A 26,183-nucleotide genomic window follows, 5' to 3' on the forward strand; every position below is an offset into this window, starting at 1 on the left:
GGAATCACTGAACCATTGAACAAGGTGTGTACGTATAAAATTTTGTAATGTCATCCTCTCTCTTAGCAATAACAGCTCGCAGGAATCAAACCAACAGAGAAAGTGAGAAACCGAAACTTCCATAAGTAAAAATGCACAAACTAAATTCCAAATCCTTTTGTCCTGTTTGTTACAATTTACAATTCCTAAAACAATATTTCTTAACAGGGAATAGACAGTTGGATCCCTCAGAATAAACCAGCAAAAGAAAAAGAAAAAAAAAAAAAAAAGATGTATGTGCAAATGCAATACAAGAGGAAAGTGAGTTCAAACAAGTAGATGAAGCCTATGGAATAACTAAGAAACAGAAACCAACCAGCAATGCCCAGCCTTTTCAGGAAAAATCGGTTTCATTCTCATTTTCCTTGGCAACCTTTAAAAAGTAAAACCGTGAACAAGGCATTATACAAAAAGTAGGTGCAAATCAACATTTTCAAACAAACTCAACTGAAGTCTGAATGGAATTAATTTTTACACAACACGGCAACCCAAAATACCTTATTTTAATTTTTACACAATATTCCTGATGTTGGGTCTACGACCCATCATTTGTAGCATTCCTAATGGTTGTTTGTATAGCCTCTATAATGCGACTCCGTGTTGGGATATAATATTTGAATTTCCCTTTATTTTATTGTTGTTAGAGAATCAAACCATATGTACTAATCACTATGCACAAAGCAGTAATACCAGCATCAACGCCTAAAGTCCCAGACCACTAGTTGTAGTTTGTAGAGAGGAAATGGGACCATTCTAATTCCTGACTGACAATTTTATTTGCCTTGAAGAGGATTTCATTTTAGGTGGACTGAGGGCCATTCTCATTCTGTTTCGGATCCAAACAAATGAACAATTTCTCTGGTTGAGGTATATTAACTTGCCAAATGAAGTCCCACAAAACAGATTCGAGGTGTCTTTTTTTTGGGTAAGGGGGAGGGGTAGAAATTAAATAAAAATGGAAGAGAAGTTGCAGAGATATTCTCTGATTCTAACCATCTCTACTTCTACCAATGGAACAACAGTTCAATTAGTGATGCCATTTTACAACACTTAATTACAACCCTCCTCACCCTCTTACCTATCCTTTACCTTTCTTCACTGAGTGGCCTGTCTTCCGCTTGTGACGGCTAAAATCAGACACAAATCGGAATGTTTGACCACAACCTGGCTCGCGACACACATAGGGCCGGGCACCAGTGTGCACCCTTATGTGCTCAGTCCTTGCCCATGCCCACTTGAATGTCATCTTGCAACCCTTCCATGGGCATTTTAGGGGGCGGTCATCCATGTGGACACGCCTGTGCTGCACTAGATACTTGTGGGAGAAGAATTTCTTTCCACAACCCTTCACTGAGCAGATGTTACGCTTGTGCAACACCAGCTCCTGCTTTGAGCTAAACCCCATAGAGCACCCTTCTATATCACATTGGTATTCTGCTTCCTCATCCTTGGTATCTACTTCATTGCTACTTGAAGTTTCCTTGCCTTTTTTCTTCATTTGCTTCTCATTCATGGGTTTGACTTTCACTTCACAAGGCTTTTTTTGTGGTCTTTTCCTTAGACGCATGCTCAGTCCACCTTCAATGCCATCCTTTTTACAAGAGCACCCCTCTATATTACATAGGTAGTCTGCTTCCTCATCCTTGGTATCTACTTCATTGCTGCTTGAAGTTTTCTTGGACTTTTTCTTCGTTTGCTTCTCATGCATGGGTTTGACTTTCACTTCTTCATAAGGCTTTTTTTGTGGTCTTTTTCTTAGACGCATGCTCAGTCCACCTTCAATGTCATCCTTCTCACAAGAATCTTCCTCTCTGATGTCCTCACAATCATTATGATGTGGTGGTGTCTCATGTTTCATTTGTTCACTTCTGATAAGCCTACCACAAGGGGAAGGTGTATCCAGCTCTGGTGAGTCATCTATAGATGTGATGGGATTATCTCTTTGCAGACAATTCTGTTTCTTGATCATCCCCTTCTCAGATCTTTTCCTCTTCCGTCCAGGATTTTTAGCTACAGTGGTCATCGTTCCACGCAATGGTATCTTCTCTGGAAGCACTGGTTGTTCCTGTTGGCTAATGTCTACTTTCCTGTCAGGCTTCCTATTTGGCATTGTTTGAATTGGGAAGCTTCTTGTAAGTTCTTGTTCTTCGGATTCATCTGCTTGAGCTAAATATGGATGAACCTGGTTTGACATCCAAACCTTCCCACACCATCTTCCTGCAACAACAATCTTCTTCTGCTTGCCAGGCCTCTTCCCAGAATCCTTAGATCTTGTTGGGGAGATGTCTGGCGAACTCCGGCCAAATGCCTTGTATATGACCGAATTGTATGGCATCTGCTTGCTATAGAGAGGCGAGCGACTGATGGTGGCACTGTAATAGAGATTGATTCCAAGCTTTACAGCCCAGTCCCCATTACTGGGTATCACTTCATCATCATCCAGAGCTGATTGGATTCTCTGTTGATCTTCTTCAGTGGCCTCCCTGACTGGAACGTCTTTCCACAGATAATCAATTCCCAATTCTTCTGCCAATGATTTTGCTTCGGCTTCTATCTTCAGATACTCTGCAAGTGTAATTGCAGAAAAGAGAAAAGGAAACAGACTATTGAAGCAGTTCTCCCAATTTTTACAAAGATTTTTCAGTTAAGTAATTGAAACAAACAAAACACTTACCATCTGCAGCAGTAATAAGTTTTAATTTTTTTCACTAACATGATCAAAGAGAATTTATTGATAACATAGAGGTCCTGCCACTAAATAGTGGGATAAGCATACAAGAGAAAAAAACAAACAAAATTTAAGAACAGAAAAGAATAGGACAATGAATTGCAGAGCTATACCAGATTCAGTTGAGCACCTGGGCTAGGTACCCCCCCCCCAACCTTACTCCATCCTACCTGCCCCTTCCCTAACCAAAGCATCAGCAATAGAAAGAGTATTGACTGATCTTGGGATCCAGTAGAATGAGGTATTATTGGCTTTGGGTGGGACCCTAAAGAAGTGAAGACATCTTATGGGGTAAGTGTATGGAAAGGGATTATGAGCTTCCAGTCAGCTTAATCTTGTTTCCTTCAGAGTTGGTGATGAATCAACAATTACATTCTGGGAGGATGATTGGCTGGGTATTGGAAATCTGTGTGATCATTGCCCTTGCCTGTATAGATTGGGCATGAAGAATATCTCCGCTGCAAAGAATTTTGAGATTAATCAAGGTAGAGCAGTTTGGTGTCCAAAATTTAGGAGGCCTCTATTTGATTGGGACATTCAAGAGTGTGTAGATCTTCTAGCAAAGTTACATTCAGCTGAGACTCAAGTGGAAAGAAAAGATTCAAGATGGTGGAAAGAATCTAGAAATGGTTTGTTCTCAGTCAAATCCTTCTATCAGTCCCTCTCAAGGTCAAGTGGGGAAGATTCAGTGTTGAAAGGCATTTGGTGAAACCCTAAGATAGCTGATTGAGTACCATTTCTCCAAGTTCATTTGGGGCTTTTTCTTCAAGCTATTCAAAGCTGGTAGGTGGTCTCCCAATTCAATGGAGGAAATATTCTCTAAATGGCCTAAGTTAGCTGAAAATGACAAGGCAAAGCTTACTTGGAGCTGCATTCCTTTTGCAGTTCGCTGGGAACTTTGGAAGAAAAGGAATAGAAGAATTTTTTTATGGGAAAGTTCACTTAAGGGAACATATAACACTTTTATGTGGCAAACGAATCATGGACCAGATTCTTATTCTCCCAGAGTTGGAAGGAATTACAAAGGAAGATCTTGGTGCTGGATTTTGGAACACTTTGCAGTTGGCATGATTGTTTTTCTCCCTTTGTTTTTTGTATGAACTATGTTTCTTTCTTTGTGTTTTTTCCTCTCTTTATGCTTCCCTTTGTAGTTTTGTCTTCCAGTGACACCCTCATCACTTTCAGATGTATTTTTTTATATTAATAAATTATCTTATTACAAATATATATATAAGAGGAGAACTAGAGGACAACCAGACGATTACCATTTTGCCCACCTTCCACCATAATGTTGACCCACCCCGAAGAAGATGCAAACTTTTAACTTTGTAGCAGTACAAGTTTTACAATTTGTGCCTCACTTAATTTTGAGGAAGCTTTATTTAAGAATCTAACAAGAAAGACATTCACACGGAATCAGACCAAATTTATGATTGGTAAGTGGCAGATCTAGAGGCAGTTGTACAAAAAACTAGCCAACTACCCTGAACATCAATCAGTGGATCATAAAGCAATTCTCTCCCAGAAAATAACACCTATGGAACCCACATAATAAAGTACCATAAAAAGGGAGGAGAGTGTATATTCTGTGTGTACATGTATCCAAGCAGAACAAAGGGGTACTATTAACAACAGAATCAACAGCATGGTTTGAATCATGATTCATGACATCCCATGCCCAAGGACAAATCCTCTAACTCATATTAGATTAGTCCCCTTATTATAACAAATAAAGCATTGTACTATTACTATTATTATTGAATAATTCTTTTTTGCTTTCCTTGTAAAACAAGACTACAGCATAAACTGAGGTTTGACTGGTATGAAGTACTAAGAATGAAATTACCAGTTTGATTTAATTCAACAAAGAAATTTTTCTGAATGAATCAAACCATAACTTACCCGGATGGCACAGAAGTAACACATGCACTCCTCCTATTGGATTAAGTTGCTTTTCAACCTCCACAGCATGTTCAAGGCAAAATATATGCAACCGAGAAGAATCATTATCAGTTCTCTGCATGAGTGAAATGGCTTTGCTCTTTACTGATGTCTCAGCATCATTTGACTTCATTCTTTCAGATTCTATATTATCCATCTTACCATCACAATGATGGACTTCAGTAAATTTACTTGCCACCCTCCTAGAAACTACCAGTGGATCCCTGTATGTGTCGTCTAAATCATTTGATTCCAAAGTTACTAAGCTCCTTGTATCACTCTTAAGTGAGGTATCAAAATTTTTTTTATGCTGATTTTTCAAATTAGTACTTGGATGTCCAGGAGTGCTGTCTGAAGCATAAACTTGTACAGAAACTTCACTTGCATAACTCACTGTTGATGAAGGGCAAGAAAGAGTGCTGGGTGCTCCATCTTTATGGGTTGAAGCATGCACTAAAGACAACTTAGAACTATTGCACAAGGATGTGTGTTCAGATGAAAGAACTGAATGTGTAGATCTACATTGTGATGAAGAGTCTTTCAAATCATCTTCATCAGAAAACACAGACAACTCAGGTTTATCCTGATCCTCCTCTGAATCTGATGAATTTCCGTAAGCGAAGGCTAATAAATCAAGGGAGGAAATACCCGTCTTTGTTTTGGTATCTGAAGTAACTTCAACGCTTTGACCTGCCACCTGGAATTGGTAATCACCAGATTGGACTGGGACATCATAAAGACCATCCCTAACACATTTCTCCATTCCTGTGTAAGCACAAGTAAGCTCAGGATTAACATCTGCACTAAGCAATGTAAGAGCATCTTTTTTTTTTTTTTTTTTGAGAAAAAGGTGAGTTTCATTCAATCAAAGGGTGGTAGAGGGGATGCTGATGTAAACATAGAGAACTTCATAGACAAGATTTAGAAAACCAAAATCGCTGCAAGAAAGAAAACAAGTATCTGGATTCCAGGTATAATTCAGCTGTTTGAGTCAATGGATAGATATTCAAAAAAGCAGACAGATGTATCCATGTGCACCGCATCTATATCTTTTAAATCAATTAAAATTCATCTATATGTCACAAACCTGTACTTTTTTAACATGAAATACATCCACTATATTAATGGTTTTTCTTATTTTCTGATAACATAAAGGCTGCTAGAAAAAAGAGAATGGAAAACAACCCCATGAAGAACGCCCTCTACAAGTGGTCCAAATATTCAAAAAGGCTAAATCTGGGCTTTGGGAACACAGGGTCTGAGATGGATCCGGGGCCCCATAACTTCCCACTTATCCATGTAAAAGCATCTGGACCCACCATTGGATGCATCCTACCAGCTGTATCAACTATCTGGAATATTGCATTATTAGGCTAACCACTGGATGGGCCATGACACAAAATTATAGACCAGGAATATAATAGCCATCCAACATCATGTTTGTTACCCAGTTCTATGCCTTGAGCAGAACAGTATATCCCTTGGATAGAGAAAATCTAAACTGGCCCATCCACCATCCAACAAGTGCCCCAAATTTGGATAACCAGACTGATAAGTAGGTGTACTTTATATGCACAATAATAGATGAAAGAACAAGCAAAGTTTTGTTGTTCAAGGACAACACAGGAAGTATTCCATCCTCAGGACAATTTAAGGTCATTCAGAAGTGCTGCATTGACATGGAAACAGGAGTCAGAATCCGATATGTGTCTAAGAAGTCTGACTTGGCAAGATGAAAGCATGGTCTGACTAACACATCTTTGGAAAGTATATACTATTAAAGTAGTTAATATTTTTTTTGAATTCTAACATTATATACCTTCATAAAAAGGTCTAAAAGGTCGCCTTTATTACCAAGTAATTTTTTATATGAAGAATGGCATTCATTTAGCTCTATTTGTTAATGCAACTTCACCTGCACTGGTACAAATGCATGGGATACAAAACAAAAGAGTAATTTCTGGTTCACTTTTGCTTCATGTTTTACTTTGCTTTAGGTTTTTCATTTTACTTCATTTACACTGCAAAGTATAAGCAAACAAAACGAAGTAAAATTTAAAACAAAAATGAATCACAATTTGCATTCAGCTCATTTGTGCTCCCATACTTTTGTACAGGTACAAATGAAATTGCATTGCAAACAAACTAGGCCTTGGCTGTTCATTTATGTTAAATATGCTAGGAGACAAAAAGGAAATGTTATGTACAAGTGTCCCCAAGTATCTGTTGAATGTCAGACTCCACAATGTCCAACACGGTCACATCATCCATTTAGGAGATTTCATGCAGCACTGTCATTCAGATGCATGATTTTATGGAAAGTGAGTATCGAACAGTTATAGCCTACCTGAACAGGAATTCAGCTTAGCTGTACCTGCATCTCCATCTAAAACAGTATATCTGTCAGTAGCTACTCCAGAACCAACAATCCAATCATTAAAGAAGCTGCAATCAGCTGAAACAAGATATCGAGCAGCTGCTTCACTAGGTTGAATGATAGCTGTACATGCAAAGCTCAATATCCCACACACGACACATGAAAACAGTCCCTGATCTAATAACCCATCACCAGCATTATACACTCTTTCAGTCTGTAAGTTATGCATTTCCGTAGTAGAAGTGCAAAAATAATCAGCTCCACATAATGTGGGAACACTTTTCCTTTCATACACAGATGAAGTTTTTCTTTTCACTGAAGAGAATCCACTCAAATTCCTTAGATGTGTATTCCTGTCTAGCACCATATCATCTGAAAGTAAAATTTTTGAAGCTTCCATCTCTTCTTTGGGACTGTGTAAACCAAGTGATAACCTGGGGTTTACCTTTCTCTGAGAACCAACACGTAAATTTGAACATATAGATAGATCCAAAGAATTATGTGGAAGAAGTATGCATGAAGATCCTTTTTTGAGAAGAACGTGAATAAGGTCATTGTTCTGTACAACGTTTTGCACAAATAGCTCTTTGACCATTGTTTCTCCTTCACCTCTCCTCTTATCTTTTAGTCTAGAGCTCCGTGGTTCAGTACTAATGCTCATAGGTATCCTGGAAATTCAAACCAGGTAAAGGTTAATGTAATTAAAAGATTATCTGCAAGCTGCTTCATAATGTGTAACAGACTTATGAAATTGGGGGCTTCATCCCTTAAATGGTTTCAACTTTCAAGAAGCATGACGACATGCAGAACCTATAAATAAACAGGATTCATGGAAGCATACTGCAGAAAAAGGTTCTAGCCTTACTAGTGGCATTACTAATAAAAAATCATAAAAATCTAGAGAGAACCAGAGATACTTAAAAAAATGAAGTAAAAGTAGAGGCAAGAAAAACCAAGTTCTGTCTTCAGAATATAGCTTCCATGGTCAAGATAATTGGATTAGCATGAACAATGATAAGAATTTTTTGCTAGTTATTCAGAAGTAAGCTCTTTGAGGCATATAATCAACTCTTGAGAAACACATAGCAAAAATGTAATGTTGGAACATAACCAAAAGAGACCCATCAATTGTTTATACAAACACCAATACCAAGGAGCCGCATATTCAACCATATATTACATGGTTGCTAGTTCAAATGTCAGAATCACATAAAGGTGTCAGACTTGGCAAGCCCAAAAAATAGGATCAGAGATTCAGCTCCTACACTTTAGACTTAAGTTACACTTATAAAGGTTTATCTTTTATAATACTGGAATACTTGCTAACAGCAAATAAAAAGATAATGAAGAAGCATAAATTAGTGCAAACAACACTAGAGCAGATAATTATCAATAACACTAAATTTAGGAGCATTGCTTGGTGCAATGGAAAAATCTTGGGCTGACAAACATGAGAATGTCGGGTTAAGTCTGAGAGTGGCCACTTTGTGGGAAAAAAAGCCAAAGGTTAGAACTAGAACAACACTAAAGCAAACAAATATCAATTATACTAAACTTAGGGGCCTTTTTTTCTGAGAGAAGTTAACTGATTTCATTGAAAGAAAGAGAGGGTACACAAGAAGGTGTACAAGTACAAAACAGGGGTCAGACCCCTAAAGATTACACAGGTGGAATTTTGTCACAATACAAGGTCTCTAAAATAGCACCTAGTTTTGCTAATCCATCTGCAATGGCATTTAAATCCCTTGGAATCCAGAACATAGATGTATTCGTAGAAGCCAATAAGTCTCTTGCCTCTGCTAGGAAATGGCCAAGTCTCCATGGTCCAGTCTCCTGATTTCCTAACCATTTTATGGTATTTGCTGAGTCACCTTCAATAGAGAGGTTCTGAATACCCATTCTGTTGACTAAGTGAATCCCTGTAAGAGCAGCTAACACTTCTGCCTTTGTAGAGTCAGCTATACCAATCGGTCCACTGTACACCCAGTAGATGAACCCATTTTTGTCTCTCAAAGTTCCCCCTATGCCAGTGACTCCAGGGCTACCTGAAGCACTTCCATTAAAACTTAGAGTCCAAGACCCTTCCCTTCTTAGTGATGGAACCCTGGGGGTGTGTGGGATGGAAGGAGAGGAGAACAGAAAGTTAACAGCATTCCTGTGTGGGATGGAAGCAATGGCCCCTTGCTTGGTTCAATGGTAAAACCTTGGGATGACAAGCATTAGAGCAGAGGTTAAAGTCTGGGAGTAGCCACTTTATGAAAGAAAAGGCCAAAGGTTAGGTCCATATCCAATATACCTCTCCCAAGACCTCGGATAGCTGGAGCTTTTATTGGGTAACAGTCCTTGTTCTATTTAGTATATGAATTTACTATTCCTGTCTAAATTTTATCCTAAGAATTAGAGGATCTATAGTTACATATTACAGATTTGACAATTAGAAGGGTTCCCCCAAGTGTCATGTTGCTGTTGACGTTCAAATGAGTCCAATGCATGTGTGACACCCATTTTGAAGTGTCATGTTGCATAAGTGTCCCCTCTCCCCTTCACACCTGCCAGGTTTCAGCTCAAGGATGTGTGCCATGAGCAGAGAACTTTTTTTTAATGAAACCATGAGCAGAGAACCCATTCTCATATTTTCAAATAAACTTAAAAATAGAAATCAGCAGACATCATGCACATTGGCAAAACCTAATGCATGATATTATATGGAGCTCATGTGGACAAGGGAACTGTTTGGCAGATAAAGAGCTTTCCTATTATTTATTATTATTTTTATTTTTACGAAGAGATTTCCTATTAACGTAGTTAGGATTGTCACCTTGGCCACACGCACACAGGGGGAAAGAGGAAAGAATATTCTATTTCCTTTAAATCAAAGCTTATCAGGGTCAAGTCGTGCATTCTTTTTCCACAAAATTATCAACAATTGCCAAATTAAACTTTGGAGTGGATAAATTTTCATTAACAGACATTTCAATGTGTAACTTCACCCTTTTGTAAAACAAATTTCATTGGAGCATTTGCAGTTCTGTTTTCTGAATAGCCACTACTGCTACTGCTTTTTTCAAGTGTGACCAAGTTCAAGATGGCATAATGGGTAGGAAACTAGGACATAAATAGAGGAACTTTTACTACTAAAATTATAATGAAAGATTGCCACAAAACATTCAGACAACAAACCTTGAACATAATGCTAGTGCAAGAGAATAGAGTAACTGAAAATGAGACACCATGGGAGGATAATTGATTGAAGCCCTGCGGATTGCAGCTTCTTTTGCAACCCTCAACCATTCAGGAGTGGCAATATTTGCTGCTTCTCCACAATTAAATCCTGCAAGGAAAATCAAATGAAGGAATAAGTATTGCAAGCAGAACAAAAGTTTTACTTTGTTATGGCGAGGATAGAACCAGTTCTGGGAAACATAGAAAGGTAACACCCTCCATCATTAGGTAATCCACAGTTGCTAGGGCTGTAATTGGGTTAATTTCAAATTGGATCCAGTCACATCTGAATCCAATCTTGTATTAAAAATTCAAATCCAAACCCGATTTGAAATCCAATATATCTGGCTCAAATTTAAACCAGATCTGCTTTATTGTGTTTAAAACAAAGAAAGTTTTAAAAAGTTATAAAAAAAACTTATCACTTTTAACTTATACATATATATAATAAATTTATATAAATATAAAATATTAAACTAATTAATTATAAAATTTATATAATTATTATACATGTAAAATAAAATTTAATCAGACAGAAATCTTAATTGGATCATATGGGGCCAAATCCACATTCAATCTGATTATTAAATGGATGCAAGGTCTAGGATCTAAATCCAAAATAAACAGATTGGATGTCAGATTGAGTTTTGAACTTTTGGAGTTCATTTACAGCCCTAATGGTTGTAGCTTGGCTCAGGCCCAACTGAAACTTCACCCATCTTTTTTTTTTTTTTTTTGAGAGAGAGAGGGAGAAGTTAACTTATTTCATTGAAAGAAACAGAGGGTACACAAGAAGGTGTACAAGTACAAAACAGGAGTCAGACCCCTAAAGATTACACAGGTGGAATTTTGTCACAATACAAGGTTCTAAAATAGCACCTAGTTTTTCTAATCCATCTGCAATGGCATTTAAATCCCTTGGAATCCAGAACAGAGATGTGTTCGTAGAAACCAATAAGTCTCTTGCCTCTGCTAGGAAATGGCTAAGTCTCTATGGTCCAGTCTTCTGCTTCCTAACCATTTTATGGTATTTGCTGAGTCACCTTCAATAGAGAGGTGGGCATGTTGACTAAGCGAATCCCTGTAAGAGCAGCTAACATTTCTGCATTTGTAGAGTCAGCTATACCAATCGGTCCACTGTACACCCAGCAGATGAACCCATTTTCATCTCTCAAAGTTCCCCCTATGCCAGTTAGGGCTGTCAATTGGACTGGATTTGGTCCAATGCGGTCCAATCCAGTATTGGTCCATTTACAAATGAACTGGACCAAATCCAGTCCAAATCCTTACAAACCAAGTCCAATCCAGTCCAAATAAAATGCAAATGGACTGGATTGGGTCCAACCCAATCCAAATTGAATCAAACACCAAAATAACATGACAAATCCAAAAAATATATGAAAAACTACAACACTTGCTACATTCTAATCCCGTCCAATTAAAATGCAAACGGACCAGATTGGGTCCAATCCAATCCAAAGTAGATGAATAAAAGTACTTTAACAAAAGTTCTTTCATAAAAGAACATTCGTAAAAATGCTTTTGTAAAAGTGCTTTCATAAATGTACTTTAATAAAAGTTATTTCGTAAAAATGTTTTTGCAAAAGTACTTTTATAAAAGTGCTTTTATAAAAGTACTTTTATAAAAAGGTGCTTAATGGTCCAAATCAAAATCATTTTGGATGGATTGGATGAACCAACACGACATATTGATCTGGACTAGTCCAAACTTAATGGTCCAAAGTATTTATTGGATTGGATTGGACCTGGTCGATCGGTAATGGATTTATAGTGGACTGAATTGGATTGAACCAAAATATCCGGTCCATTTATAGAAGAAAAGAATATAGGTGTCAATGGACCAAGTTTAGGTTGGAATTGATCTAGATTAAAATCAATTTGAACAGATTGGACAGTTCAAGCATTGAATTGGACCAATCCAAAATGGTCCAAAATGACTCATATATTGGACCGGATTGGGTTTGGACCAAATCTGATCCAATTGACACTACTAACAAATAATAGAAAATACAAAAAATAAGAGAGAGAGAGAGAGAGATCTAAAAAGGAAAGTGGATAAAAACAAGAACATTCAAATTGGACCAGATTTGGTCCGATCTGATCCAATCTAACATAGGTCCATTCACAAATGAATTGGACCCAATCCAATCCAAATCCATACGTACCAAGTCCAAACTGGTCCAATTGAAATGCAAATGGACCAAATCGGGTCCAATCCAGTCCAAATTGAATGAAATTTCAAAAATTACATGAAAACCCAAGAAATTATAAAAATATATAACAAATTCACAAGATATAAAAGTGCAGAAATATGGCGGCAAAAGATACAAATAGTTTATCCAAACAAAAATACAAGTATTAATAAAAACAGCAAAATTGCAAAAACAAAATAATGAAAAACACAAAAATGATATAAACTTGGAGGAAAAAAGGAAAATGATAAAATTAAGAAAACATTGTTTTAAAATGTAGAAATTGAAAGAAATACCTAAATTGAAAAAATAAATAAAATGATTACATTTCAACACAAAACTTGTGGAAGAATAAAAAATGACAAAATTCAAAAAAAAGTAATTTTCAAATAAGAAAATAAAAATGTATAAAAACACAGAAAAGCATAAATTATAGAAAATGGAAAACAGAAATTAAAAATTGTAAAAAATTATAGAAGTTGCAAAAAAATACAAAAAGGAAAAAAAGAACAAAAATTATAAGAAATTTCATAAAAATAATAGAAATTATAAAAAACAACAAAAAAATATAGAAAAACAAAAATTGCAAATAAAAATACACGAAATTGTATAAATTGCAAAAAAAAAATGCAAATGGAGTTCTACAATGGTGGAAACACCAGAGAACTGATTGAGAAATGGTGCCTTGTGAGAAGGCTAGGGAGAACATAGATTCAGGTTTGCACCAGATCTTGAACCTCCATTGCCAGCTGTCACTGCAACTATGAAAAGAACAAACAAAATAGGGTAAATTACAAAGACCCCCCTTGTACTATGGGGTCTGTGACAAAGACCCCCCTGTACTTTATTTTGCGACAAAGACCCCCCTGCACTATGACCATGAGACAAAGACCCCCTTCCGTTAGCCTTCCGTCCAAAAAGGCCGTTATAATATTTTTTAATTCCCATATTACCCTCGTAATAACTATTCAGACAAGGGAGAAAAGCACTTTCATCTTCCCCGACCTCACGATACACGAACAATAGCGGTGATAATCCCCTTTACTTCAAATTCCTTCACATTTCTCTCTCCCTCTCTCTCCTCTCTCTCTCTCCCCCGATCTCTCTTCTTCCCCTTCTCCATCATCTACCACCACAGCAATGTCACCATTCTGCATGCCATTTGCATCAATAATATCCAAGTCCTCACCCCAATCACCATCAGCAGCCTCTTCATCATCTTCCTCTACACCCCTCCCTGCATTATCCAGCCCACCCTCAAAGATACCTTTCATAACCCTCAACAAGGGCCAATCTCCTCCACAGAGAATAGGTGATGGAGGCATCAGACGCAATAGTACTCTCCCCTCTGGCAAGATTGGAACATTATCTCCCAATTCAGCTGCAAGATGTTCAGCAACATCCTGGAGACCATGGACAGCAGCAGTAACATATGGAAGGGGCAAACGGCCAGCATTCTCCAAAATCTTGACACGCTCCTTGACATCACCCAAGTACAGGGCATTATGAAATTGGCCCATCACATCATTTACGTTTTCCTTTTCCAACTTGTTGTTTCTTTATATTACCTTTTTTCACCTCCATCTCTCTCCATCTCTGGTTGAAGTCTTGAAGACATAATCAAAAGGGTACCGGTAAACCCACTTTCCTACATTTCTTTCACTATGTTTTAGAATGTTGAAGGCGAATCTGGATTGCACTGTTGTTTTGATTTCAGTTTTTAGGTGTTTTGGGGCAATTTAGTTTTGAAAAGCTATTCTACACTGAGTTCCTAAATCTCTAGTGGAATGTTTGAAGTTTGAAGGAGAAACTTGATAATTTGATATGTAAACTTTCGATTGAGTTATTTCTTGCTTTCTTGTAGGATTCGTAAGAATTTTGGATGAGCAGAAAGCCGACTGGTAATGACTTTTTTTGAACTTTTTTTGCTTTGGCGTGCTTGATCTTTATTGTTGGTGTTTCTTTAATGGATAATATTCATTTCGTTTATTTGTTCTATTTTACTTCTGAATGGGAATGCCAGACTAGTTAGTTGGATGGCAAAAGGGCAAAACAAAGGTTAAATAGGTTTTAAGAGAAAAAGGGCAAAAAAAGAAAATAGAAAAAGTTTAGTGGGGTATTTTGGTAACTTAACGCATTCTGTCATCTGAGTTAACAGTCAAGGGGGGTCTTTGTCTCACGGTCATAGTACAGGGGGGGTCTTTGTCGCAAAACAAAGTACAGGGGGGTCTTTGTCACAGACCCCATAGTACAGGGGGGGTCTTTGTAATTTACCCAACAAAATATCATCTGTGTTCTGTAATGGCCAAAAGACCAGAGAGGCAACACAAACCCAATATCAGTCATTGGTTGTTGTTGCAGGCAATAGTGGAGCTATTGGAATTGTTGTTTGTCAATCGCCAGCCGCCGTTGCGTCTCCTTTATCTCTTTCCGTTGGTAATGAAGAAAATCTTTGCAACAGCTGAAACAAATAGTGAGTAACCGCTATTGGATGTGGGAAAAAGTGATTCCACAGCAGAGTTTGTAGAGAGTGGTTGGACGCTCCAAGGAGAGAAATACAAAGCGTCGCCATCGCCAGAGAAATAAAGGGATAGAGAAGTAGTGGCATTGGAGACATAGAAAGCACTGTCGGAGAAATACAGTGCCAACAGAGGGAATGAGAGAGAGAGAGAGAGAGAGAGAGAGAGAGAGACTGCAAGAGAGAGAGAGAGAGTGATGTTGCACAGATAGAGAGATCGAGAGTGAGACCATTTGAGCGTGGAGGCATCCCTAACTTTCGAAATGAACGATTATGAACTGGACTTGGATTCATCGGTTTTTGTCCAATTTCGGTCCGTTAGTTGTATCAGTCTATTACATTCGGACCAGTCCAACCCGACATAATTCCTTGGACCATCCAAATCAAATTCGGTTTGGATGGGGTCCAACCCAAAACCGGTCCATTGACACCCCTAATGCCAGTGGCTCCAAGGCTACCTGAGGCACTTCCGTCAAAACTTAGAGTCCAAACTCCTTCCCTTCGTAGTGATGGAACCCAGGGGGTGTGTAGGATGGAAGGAGAGGAGAACAGAAAGTTAACAACATTCCTGTTAAGATTGTTAGCATTGATTCCTTTAAACACATCTGAGTTATGCCCACAAATTGCATGATAATTGATGAAGAAAACTGAACCCAGAAATCTGAGCACAACTTACAGTTTCGAGCTTCAAACCAGAACCGAGTTGTTCCCCTTTTTCTTTTCTCTGATTCTTCCTGGCCACCGAACCACTTCTCCAAGAGATTCGAGTCTTGGGCACTTCCAATGACCTCCAAGAATCAGGCAACACGAGTTAAGCTTCCAGCCCTATTGAAGTTCAGGTATGCTCTGATACCATGAAGAAAACTGAAGAGAGGAGAGCTGAGAGTTCGGCAATGAGGGTCTGAGAATGAGAGTTTCGAACCAACTCTCTCTCAGCACCCTAACACTATTTTATTAAGATATATTTGAATAATTACAAGGAGGCCCTTAGTTGGGCAAGAATTTACAAAAAACTTAATATTGACAGGATGGGCCCAGAATAAGGCCCATTACAGAAAAAACATAAATAACAAGAAAGAATAAACAACCTATGGGAACCTATGGGCCATTCGGCCCATCTTCTCTACAGTTGATATGAGAGATCAGCTCACTCTTGGATTTAGCCTTGTTTTCAAACAGCTGATTGTTCCTTTCCTCCCAAATTCCCCATAGCACAGCATGTAACACTATTTTCCAATCTTAATAGTCAGTCTAAGCTGTTTTTTTTTTTCAATTGATGTTGGACTTGGTTTGAAAAGCCATAGCTACAAGTAAAATCAGATGCAAATCAGTGTTCTAAAGGTGCATGGTGCAAGAAAAGCACAAGGGCCTTCTAGCAATTAAGGCGCAAGGCATGCACCTTTTTTAAGCAAAGCACATTTAAAAAATAAAATAAAATAAATAGTATTGCATAAAAAATTCAAACCTGAATTTTAAAATGAATTAAATATTTTAAAAGGCCTGTTGTTTCAAATTAAAGTACATAAGCATAACATCTATAACATATTCAAACTGAAAATGTGGAAGTGAAACCAAACATATGTGGATCATATCAAAGTGCTTCAAACACTCAAACAATTCAAGCATGTTAAACTTCCAATGTGTTTATGTATTAGCTTTCCCACCTTTGTAAAATCCCCTTGAGGCAAGACCAAACAAGTTCACACTTCACGCAGGGTTTTGGGCCAGCGCCCCCAACCTAAATCCTTGGCCTGTATATATAAAGGATTAGTTTTATGATTTTAAGTACAATTCATTTTATTTTAGGATTAGGGACCAGATATTAGTTGTATTATTGTTAATTTTTTAGTGGAATCTTTGCTATTTAAAAGGTGCTGAGGCACAAGGCATACCAGGCATGCACCTTTTGAAAGGGGCTGCACCAGGGTTCAAGTGAGGCACATGCCTCAAAATGTACCTCACCTAAGGCGCATGAGGCATACCTTTTAAAACATTGATCCAGATAAGTCAACATCTTAAGCAACACTTGTGATCTTCTTCAGAAAAAAAGGCTGGGAAGGTCATATATTTCTCCTCATGCATGTGTGCTTTGCCTAAGAGAAGGGGAATCAGCAGATCACCTACTCATTCATTGCAATTTTTCTCAAAAGATTTGATGGCACTTCTTAAACCTGACTGGATACAGTTGGGTCTCGCCAAAGCATATTCAAGAGTTCCTCAATCAGTGGCACGGTTCAGGTTTGAGCAGAAGAGGTAAAGTGTATTGGCAAACTGTGTCACATGCAGTATTGTGGGGAATTTGGGAGGAAAGAAACAGGCACATATTTGACAACAAAATCAGATCTCTTGAAGAATTAATTTCAGATATCTCCTTTTATTGCAATTTTTGGACTGTTAAATCTGAGATGTTTCAAGGATTCTCTCTCAATGATCTTAACAGAAATATCCAAACAATCTTGTTTCTCCCAACCCAAAGACTACAGATATCACATATTGAAGAAGGGATGATTCTAAACTTTGATGGAAGTGCTGCAGGCAATCCAGGCAAAGCTCGGATAGGTGGTATTTTGAGGGATGAACAGGGTAATATCTGTTGGGTTTTCAGTGGCCCAATAGGTAATACAGACTCAACAAAGGCTGAAGTGATGGCAGCAGCGCTCACTGGAATCAGAATAATAAAAAGATTACGCATTCAGAAATTATCCATTGTAGGAGATTCTGCTAATACTATCAAATGGCTGAAAGATAAGGAGGGGGGTCCTTGGATGTTGAGTCATTATCTGGCTGAGGCAAGAGACTCCTTGGAAAAGTTAAATGCAAATCTGCAGTGGATACCGAGGGAGTTGAATCACATTGCAGATGGATTAGCTAAAATTGGAGCAAGTTTAGAAATTTATACAGCAACAGGCTTCCCCCCTTGTAATTTTGCTTTTCAGCTGTTTAAGTTCTCTTTCCTCTGTGTAGTACATATGCTCATGTACTTCCTGCTTTTTATCTAATGAAATCTGGTTAACTTTTTCTCAAAAAAAAAAAAAAAAACATCTTAAGCAACCCAACTCACTATTTAGCTGCCCTGTTTTGTTCTTTTTTCTTTTCTTTTCTTTTTTTTTTTTGTTTTTGAAAGAAGATAACCAAATTTTCATTAAACATAAAAGGAGGTACATGATAAGATGTGCATCTGAAAACAGCACAACTAAAGTCACTGATTACATAGACAAATCTCTGTTTCTATACAAAGTATCCTTCAGAGTCCCTGACTTAGCTCAACTATCAGCCAGAGCATTTAAATCTCTGGGAATCCAAAGTAATGTCACAGTCGTTAAGTCCATTTGTTCATATATTTAAAATATGCAAAAGTAGAAGAATGAAGAAAACCTCAGGTTTTCATTAAAATGCTATCCAACTCAACTTAGGTTCTGATGTTTCTAGCAATTTTCATTAAAATATTTTGCATGCATTAATATTGGCAACTTGACCACCTGAGAACAACTCAAATGCTATCCAACTCAACTTAGGTTGAAAACCTCAGGTTTGCCTCCAGGTTGTATTGAATTATGGTTGAGTCAGGTTGGTTTAAAATGCTATCCAACTCAACTTAGGTTCTGATGTTTCTAGCAATTTTCTTAAAATATTTTGCATGCATTAATATTGGCAACTTGACCACCTGAGAACAACTCAAATGCTATCCAACTCAACTTAGGTTGAAAACCTCAGGTTTGCCTCCAGGTTGTATTGAATTATGGTCGAGTCAGGTTGGTTTGGTTTGGCTCCAAACATTACAATGTAAGCTAAATCTGAGGTTATCCATGTAAGTAACAAATTAAGTTTTGGTGTTCAGAACCTCAGGATGACCTATCTTGCTTTTTTGTGACTAAGCTAAACACTGATATTCCAAGTGAAGGATGTCTCACCATGGCTGAACCCTGAATGGTAGGCTCTTGGGAAAGTGACAACAAACTCCCCCGCATTTTGCACCAATCTGATTTTATGATAAATGAATGAAGTAAGAAAAAACAATGTGTTCATGCTAACACCCAAAATAACAAATTTGTGTTTGAAAAATTGTAAATGGAAGGTGAAAGAGATCTAGGGGCCACCTGCAGCAAGGAATCCCTGTGCTGATAAGTACTTCAGGTGACATCACTGTGGTCTTCTCACCAAGAATAGCAAAAGTAACTGCACAAAATAAACAGTATCAAATATTAGATAGCTTATTTTATAGGAGAACTTTTCAGTCTTAACTCCTCCTGTTTGAGTGTTTTACATTGCCGGTCCCAAGCCTGGATAAGGAAGAGGGTTACGTTAGGTTGGAAGCTAGCATTAAACCTTTAGCCAAACTCTTATGGTCATGAATCCTGAATTGTTGAAATAGGATTCATGTAGCCAACCCCATATAATTGGGACAAGACTTTGATGATGACGATTTTATAGGATAACTCTTTTTTTTTCATCTAGATAAATTATTGAAGCATTAGCCAATTATCAGATAGAACTAAGTTGCTCGACAAGCTTTCTGTCCTCTTTAACCAATGGGACAATTTCACACCACCTTGTACTTGCCCTGATAAGATGACTAGATGGGATCCAAAATGAAGTGCCATAACACCAAAAATAAACACACTCGAGGAAACAATGAAGAGACCATATACGAAACAAAAAAAAAAGCAAGTGGTATAACTTAGAGATGGAATTTTTATTTCACAACCAAAAATTGCAAGAAGAAAAAAAAATGGTGTCATTGCATGATTGGTACAGCCATGATATACCCCGAATATAGAATGGTACTTCTCCAAGATCTACTACTCCTAGAACCTCTAACAAAACCATCTACGAGTTGATTCCGGCGGCAATTGACATTCCATTCTAGACTTCCACATTTATTTTACAATTGAACCCCACTGGGAAAGAATGGGCAATACAAATGCAAATGGAGAAATATTGTGAACTGAAATGATACTTTCGAGAATATAGTGATCAAAACAAAATGCAAAGCACTCCAAAGCAAATAACAACCATACAAAACCAATCAATAGAACAGTAAATGTTAAAAACATAAAGCACAGGAATCTCTTTAGCAGGAAAAAAACAGGGGAAGCTCCTTCCTTATTTGACAAGATGTGTTAATGAACTCTTGAGGAAGAAAAAACAGGGGAAGCTCGTCTTTTTATTTGATTATGATGATGACATGATGTAATGAACTTACCAAGAGGATTGACCTCCTCTCCATACCCGTGCACTCTGACAACCTCCTCGAATGCAAAAGCTGCATCCCTTGGGACTCCATACCACGTCTTCCCCGCCCCCATATGTAAATAATTCAAACTGTGCAAGTCATGATCTTCCACGTGCCAAGCAAACCAACTGAACAGCATTCCTATATAAACCATGGGAGAAGTCACACCAGGTATTTCCTCCTTCATAAACCTTAGCAGCGAACCTTTTGCCCGCGAAACACCTCGCATGTTCCACGCTGTCTCTCCAACGCTACCCGCTTCCCCTGCTTCCTGCCATTTCTTACCATTAACCGGCTCAAAAGCTGAGCCAGGCATGTCATTGGCGTACTCCACCGAAAAGGGTTTATCCATGCTCGCCTTCCAGAAAAGGGTTTCGATTTCTAACGCTGAGATAGCCTTTTTCCCAGTTTTCTTCAGATGGGTTTTCTCGAACTGCTTCGCTTTCGCCTCGAATTCCTGTAGAGTGTAGGTCTCACCACTCTGCCACACGGGTTTCTGAACCGGTCGAGACTTCCGAGGGCAGAATCCGACCTGTTGCTGCCTGGTGGTGAATGCGGGTAGGGATTTCGAGTTCGAGTTGTTGTTGCGAGCGGCGAGGGAACGGTTGATGTTGGCAATTACGGTTTTCTTGGGAAGTGGAGGGAGAGGAGGAACGATCTTGCAGATGCCAAACTTGGACGCCTCTTTCTCGATCTTGAGAATGTAAGCGATAGGGTCCTGGAATTCTGCTACAGAAGGATGGTATTCCGGAGCTAATGGTAGATTTTTGAGCCATGGAAAGATCTCTGGAGGCGACTCTGCAGCTGCTACTACTGCCATTAATTGAAGGTCAGACGAACATTTAAAACCTCTCATGACACAAAACAAGGAGGGAAGCAAAGAATGAAAAACAAAGCAATATATTCTTCGGCTCCATTTCCTCTCTGAGCTCTTTGCCTCTTCATACTCTGCTCTGCTTCCCTTCCTAGTTCCTAACAGGGGAGAAACATTAAGCGGAGAGTGGGAGAGTCAGCCGATTGCTGAAAAGGGATTTATTCTGATTTTGGCTTAATCCCGACAAATGACATTCTAGTTTGCTTTAATTTCCATCTTGCCATTCAATTTTAATTCGGAAAACATATACATCGGGAGGAAACGTGTTTTGTATTTGCACGTGGTATCATTTTCTAGCAAGCACATGTTAAGTATATGGGAAATTGGGAATCAGATATCAAAAAAAAAAAAAGTATATGAGAAATTGGGAATCAAACTATTTTGAAGGATTGTGAGGTGTTACCGAGTGACTAGTATAGCCACGTGTAAGAGTGATTATTTGTAGGGTCATTTATTAAAATACTCTTACAATTTTTATATATTTATTAAAATTTACCCTATAATTTAGACTTTACTAGAATTCCTTTGTAGTCTCCAAAGCAAACGATTTACTTAATTCTTTCAAGAATCTTTTACATTGTTCACTGAAAATGGTAACTTGATCGCCTATATTGAGTGGAAAAATATTGCATTGGCAATATGATATTCTCAAAGTACTCATAACACTTCATATTCAACTTTTAAAATGAAATAATGTTTGATTTTTACATCTACCACATAATGTTTGGTTTCATAATGATAATGAAAAAGAAGAGAGAATCTTAGGTTATTAGTTTGCAATAACATGTTTCCCTTTATTTCAAATAGGGAATAAAATTGATTGAAAATAATTGTTGCCCATTTTTATTAGGGGCAAGAATGACATTTTTATTTATATTTTTTATAGATTAAATTAGTCACAACAGACACTAAGGTCAAAACTGTCATTTTTCATAGATTAATTATGTGTTTGGAACCGTGGGTGTTTATTCACTAAACGTTTTTACTTGATTTATTTATAAAACCGAGAAAAGCAATAATGAACCTGTTTATTGGCACTTAGGCACCACATCAGCAAAACAGTGAATAAATGCCTACTCGTTGCCCCCAACGGTAGGCATGCACATAAATCAAGGCCCGCTTTTACAAGTCTCTATGCATATGGATCTGCATAATGGGGAAAATGTTGAAGTGGCGCCTATGTGGCAGAATTTATTCAATAAACGCCCATGATTCCAATCGCATGCTAAAGTTGTGAACCATAGAAGGTGTTTTAGTAACACAAACTATAAAGTAGGTTTTAGTAAATCCATTAATAAATAACCCTAATTAGAGTTGTTCGTGAGTTGGGCTTGGGTTTAGCTTTTACCAAAATTTAAAGGGATAAATAGACTGCACTCCACCTCAGAATTCTAAATCCCAATGCAGACCTACAACAATTCAAAATTTCAAACACCTTCACCTAAACACCGATACTCACTCATGTAGTGACATCAATTTTCGAACTGACACCTACCCAACTGTATGATAGAGCTAAGATTTGTGGGGTGAACTGAACAATAAAACCCCAAATTTAAATGGGCCCAGTCTGAAGTCGAACCCAAAAGAGTGTAAAATGCTCATGGGGTGGCCTGTGAACAGGTCTATTTCCCACCCGTCCCAAAGCTCACCTCACCTAGCCTGAAAATCATCAAGCTTGGGCCTAATTTTTTTGTGTTTAGGCTCTGTCTGGATGAATTCTTGAAAAGGTAAATGTTTATGGGGAATTAGCCAGTTAGTGATAATAGATTGAAGCTTACTAATCAAACTTGGTAGTTTCATATCCCTTGAAAATATAATTATTATTTCTTTAGAAACTTTGTGAGTGTTAAGAAGTTCTATTCCAGAAAGGAATTGTTAGTGACAATTATTGTATCCTTTGAGAGAGAGAGAGAGAGAGAGTTGAGCACTTATTTCTGGTTAGGGCTGTCTTGTTTGCCTCTTTCTCCCTTTCTTTTCTGAAATTTTGTATGATGTCTCAGCTGGGTTTATGGCCTTCTATATCCACTGCATTTGGCAGGTCAGAAATAAGCATACCTTTGAAGGCAATCATATTAACATTGTATTGTACCTTTGAAGGAAGCCGAACTTATGGCAATTTGTCTCTTCGTTCATTGTTGATAAAGTTTGGAAGAATGTGATATTGCAATTTGACTCCTTCCAATCTATTAAGGCGATTAATCGGGACTATGATGCTATTCCATGGATTGACTGTTATTGGTTGACAGAAATTTTATCCATGTCTAAGTTTTTTGATGGTTCATTTACTAAAACACCTCCTAGGATTTCTAAAATCTATCTTATAATTTGCATTTTATTAAAATATCCCTTGTAATCTGTAATTGATTTACTTAATCCACTTTCCATTAGATGACAGTGAAAATGATAGTTTTGACCCTAATGCCCAATGAATTAAGGCCCCACATTAGGGGAGGGACAAATGTATGCAGCCTTATCCTTATACATTCAAATAAGTTGTTTCCAAGTTTTGAACCTAATGTTCATTTGGATAAAAATAACCAAAATAAAAATGAAAATGAAAATTTCATGTTTGCCCCCAATAAGACACAAGCAACCACTCTATTTAGTTCAATTTGGTCAAATTTGTTTTCTATATGAAGAATGGAAGAAGTCTTAGAGGTACTTTTGGAGTAAACAATCATAGCCCAATGCCCTAGAATATTTTCCATTGAGTTTAGGTGATTATGTTACTATTTTCATATGGCAAAAGAAACACTTCTTAGTGAAAAGTCAACTATAAGGAGTGTTTTAGTAAAATGAAAACTATGTGATAGATTTAAGTAAATCCATGAAATTATGGAGGGTGTTCTAGTAAATGATCCTTTTTTGAAAATATTAGGTTTATTCATACTAGTATATCTAGTCTTCTAGAAATGGTGGGGACAAGCAATTTTGAGATGTCTTCTATAGACTCTTCATTCATTCTTCCCTTGGAACACAATTTTGGTTTTGTATTGTACTTCATCTTTTAGCAAAATGGTCAATGGGTTCAGCAACTTTAACTCCACCTAGGCATGCTCACAGTTTGGTTAACGGAACTGTAGACCTATTTTTCAAATCAAACCGGTAGTATCGATTTTTGGAAAACTAGTAAAAATAATAAAAAACTATATATATATATATATATATAACATTATATTATAAATAATAAATAATATATATATCTCGATTGGTTTGGTTAACCATCGAGTTTTTATATTGGTTAACCAAAAATCGTATTGGGGCCCATTTGTATTCAACCCATTAGACTACACTACTCCTAGCCCTCGATCCTAGTTAGGGATGACAATTTTCCCCATCAAATTGGGGCCCACCTTGAATGGGGCAAGTTTTTCTTGATCTGTCTAAAGTCAATTTGGACGGATTGGACGAACCAACAAGACATATTGGATTGGACCAATCCGGTCCAAAAATATTTATTAGATTGGATTGGACCTGGTTTGCCCGTAATAAATTTATATTGGATTGTGTTGGATTAAGCAATATCTAATCCATTGATATAAGATAAGAATATATGTATCAATAGATCGGGATTGTGTTGAAACCAATCTAAATCAAAATGAATTTGAACAGATTAGATGACCCAGACATTGAATTAGACCGGTCAAACATTTATTGGGTTAGATTCGACCTGATCCATTTATAATAAACTTACATTGTACTGGATCGGATTGAACTAAATAGAGTCCAATTAATACCCCAACATGAAACACCTTTTTGGAAGATATTCATGTAAGAGAGCAGAGCAATATATAGCATGGCAGCCCAAACTCCTGAAGAGAGGATTAGAAGGAAATTACTCATGAGTTAGTGCCGGCCATTTTCACCAAAGTTTCACTCTGGAGTTTGGACTCTCTCGGCTTGGGACTTGGGAGGCGTAAAATCTAACACAAAAGTGAACCATAATTGTACTACAAACATTTATGAGCTATAAAACTTTGGCTTCCACCATCCACAATTCCACATTGTCAGGGCCTACCACGTGAGAATGTGTGTTGCAACCACATCTGTCTGCACATGGCATGTCATTCAATTTGGAGTTGCACGTGCAGAATGTATGTAGCTATTTTATCTTATGTTTTTATTCCAAGAGTCGATAGGTTTGTAGTTGGTACGCCTGCTTGTGGGGAGTACTTGTTTTTAAGCATTTGTTGGAATAAGCGATTATTTTAGACCGGGACCACACACATAAATACTTATTTTCGTGTTTAAGGGCTGGTTTCTTTCGGTTAAGTGATCTTAGACTAAACCAGCAAATTATGGTTTAAAAAATTCTTATATCAAATTAAACCATTTTAGTATATTTAAATCGAATAAGACTAAATCTCTCATTACAATTAGGTTCAGTTTCTAATAGGGTTTAGGTCATTCTATTCAGCTTAATCCAATTAGAAGTATGAATGAACAGTGTTTTCTAAAAAATAAATTTATTTAAAATAAAAGAAAATTTTAAGATATAAAAATTATTTTAAATATGTTTTGATATATATATATATAATATAAATAATATTTATTATATAAACAAGGTTAGGGTGGGCATGAGGACTTCACTCCCCATCCCTGACCTCATCCATGGTTGAGGATCCTTATTAATTCCTATCCTCACCCCCCTAAGGCAATCTCCAGCCCCGACCCCATTGGGTTCGGGGAGGGAGGGGGCGAGTAATGATGGGGATGGAGAAAATTGTCATCCCTAATTAGAAGTTGAAATAATATGTATATTTACATAAATAATAAATATAATTCAAATATCAAATTAAAATATTAACAACTGCCCCTACTACTATTATATAGATTGCATTCACATTTTCTTAAACAAAAACATCTCATCGGGCATTAAACTACAAGTTAAAAATTGAAACAAACAAATAATAATGTATAAAATGTTAAATTAATGTATATACACATTAATAAATATATTATTACTAATTTGGTTTGCAAACTAGTCTAGTTTCTAAAATTTAGAAAACTAGACCAAACCAAAAAATTATGTTTTGAG

At 37.3% G+C, this 26,183-nt stretch overlaps 1 protein-coding gene across 1 annotated transcript; it reads right to left on the reverse strand.

The window, feature by feature from the left end:
• Positions 1 to 885: 885 nt before the first annotated feature.
• On the reverse strand, positions 886 to 21,289 carry LOC104593000 (lysine-specific demethylase REF6-like). Its single transcript, XM_010252603.2, has 7 exons — positions 20,242 to 21,289; positions 19,136 to 19,214; positions 18,950 to 19,017; positions 10,266 to 10,416; positions 7,056 to 7,753; positions 4,670 to 5,473; positions 886 to 2,604 (listed from the first exon to the last, which is right to left on the reverse strand). The coding sequence occupies exons 1-7, from the start codon at positions 21,125 to 21,127 to the stop codon at positions 1,118 to 1,120; spliced, it is 4,173 nt and encodes a 1,390-aa protein (XP_010250905.1). The 5' UTR covers positions 21,128 to 21,289; the 3' UTR covers positions 886 to 1,117.
• Between the last annotated feature and the right edge of the window lie 4,894 nt (positions 21,290 to 26,183).

Source organism: Nelumbo nucifera, chromosome 3 (genome assembly GCF_055504915.1).
Source record: "Nelumbo nucifera cultivar China Antique chromosome 3, China Antique-T2T, whole genome shotgun sequence".
In the NCBI taxonomy this organism is placed as follows: Eukaryota; Viridiplantae; Streptophyta; class Magnoliopsida; order Proteales; family Nelumbonaceae; genus Nelumbo; species Nelumbo nucifera.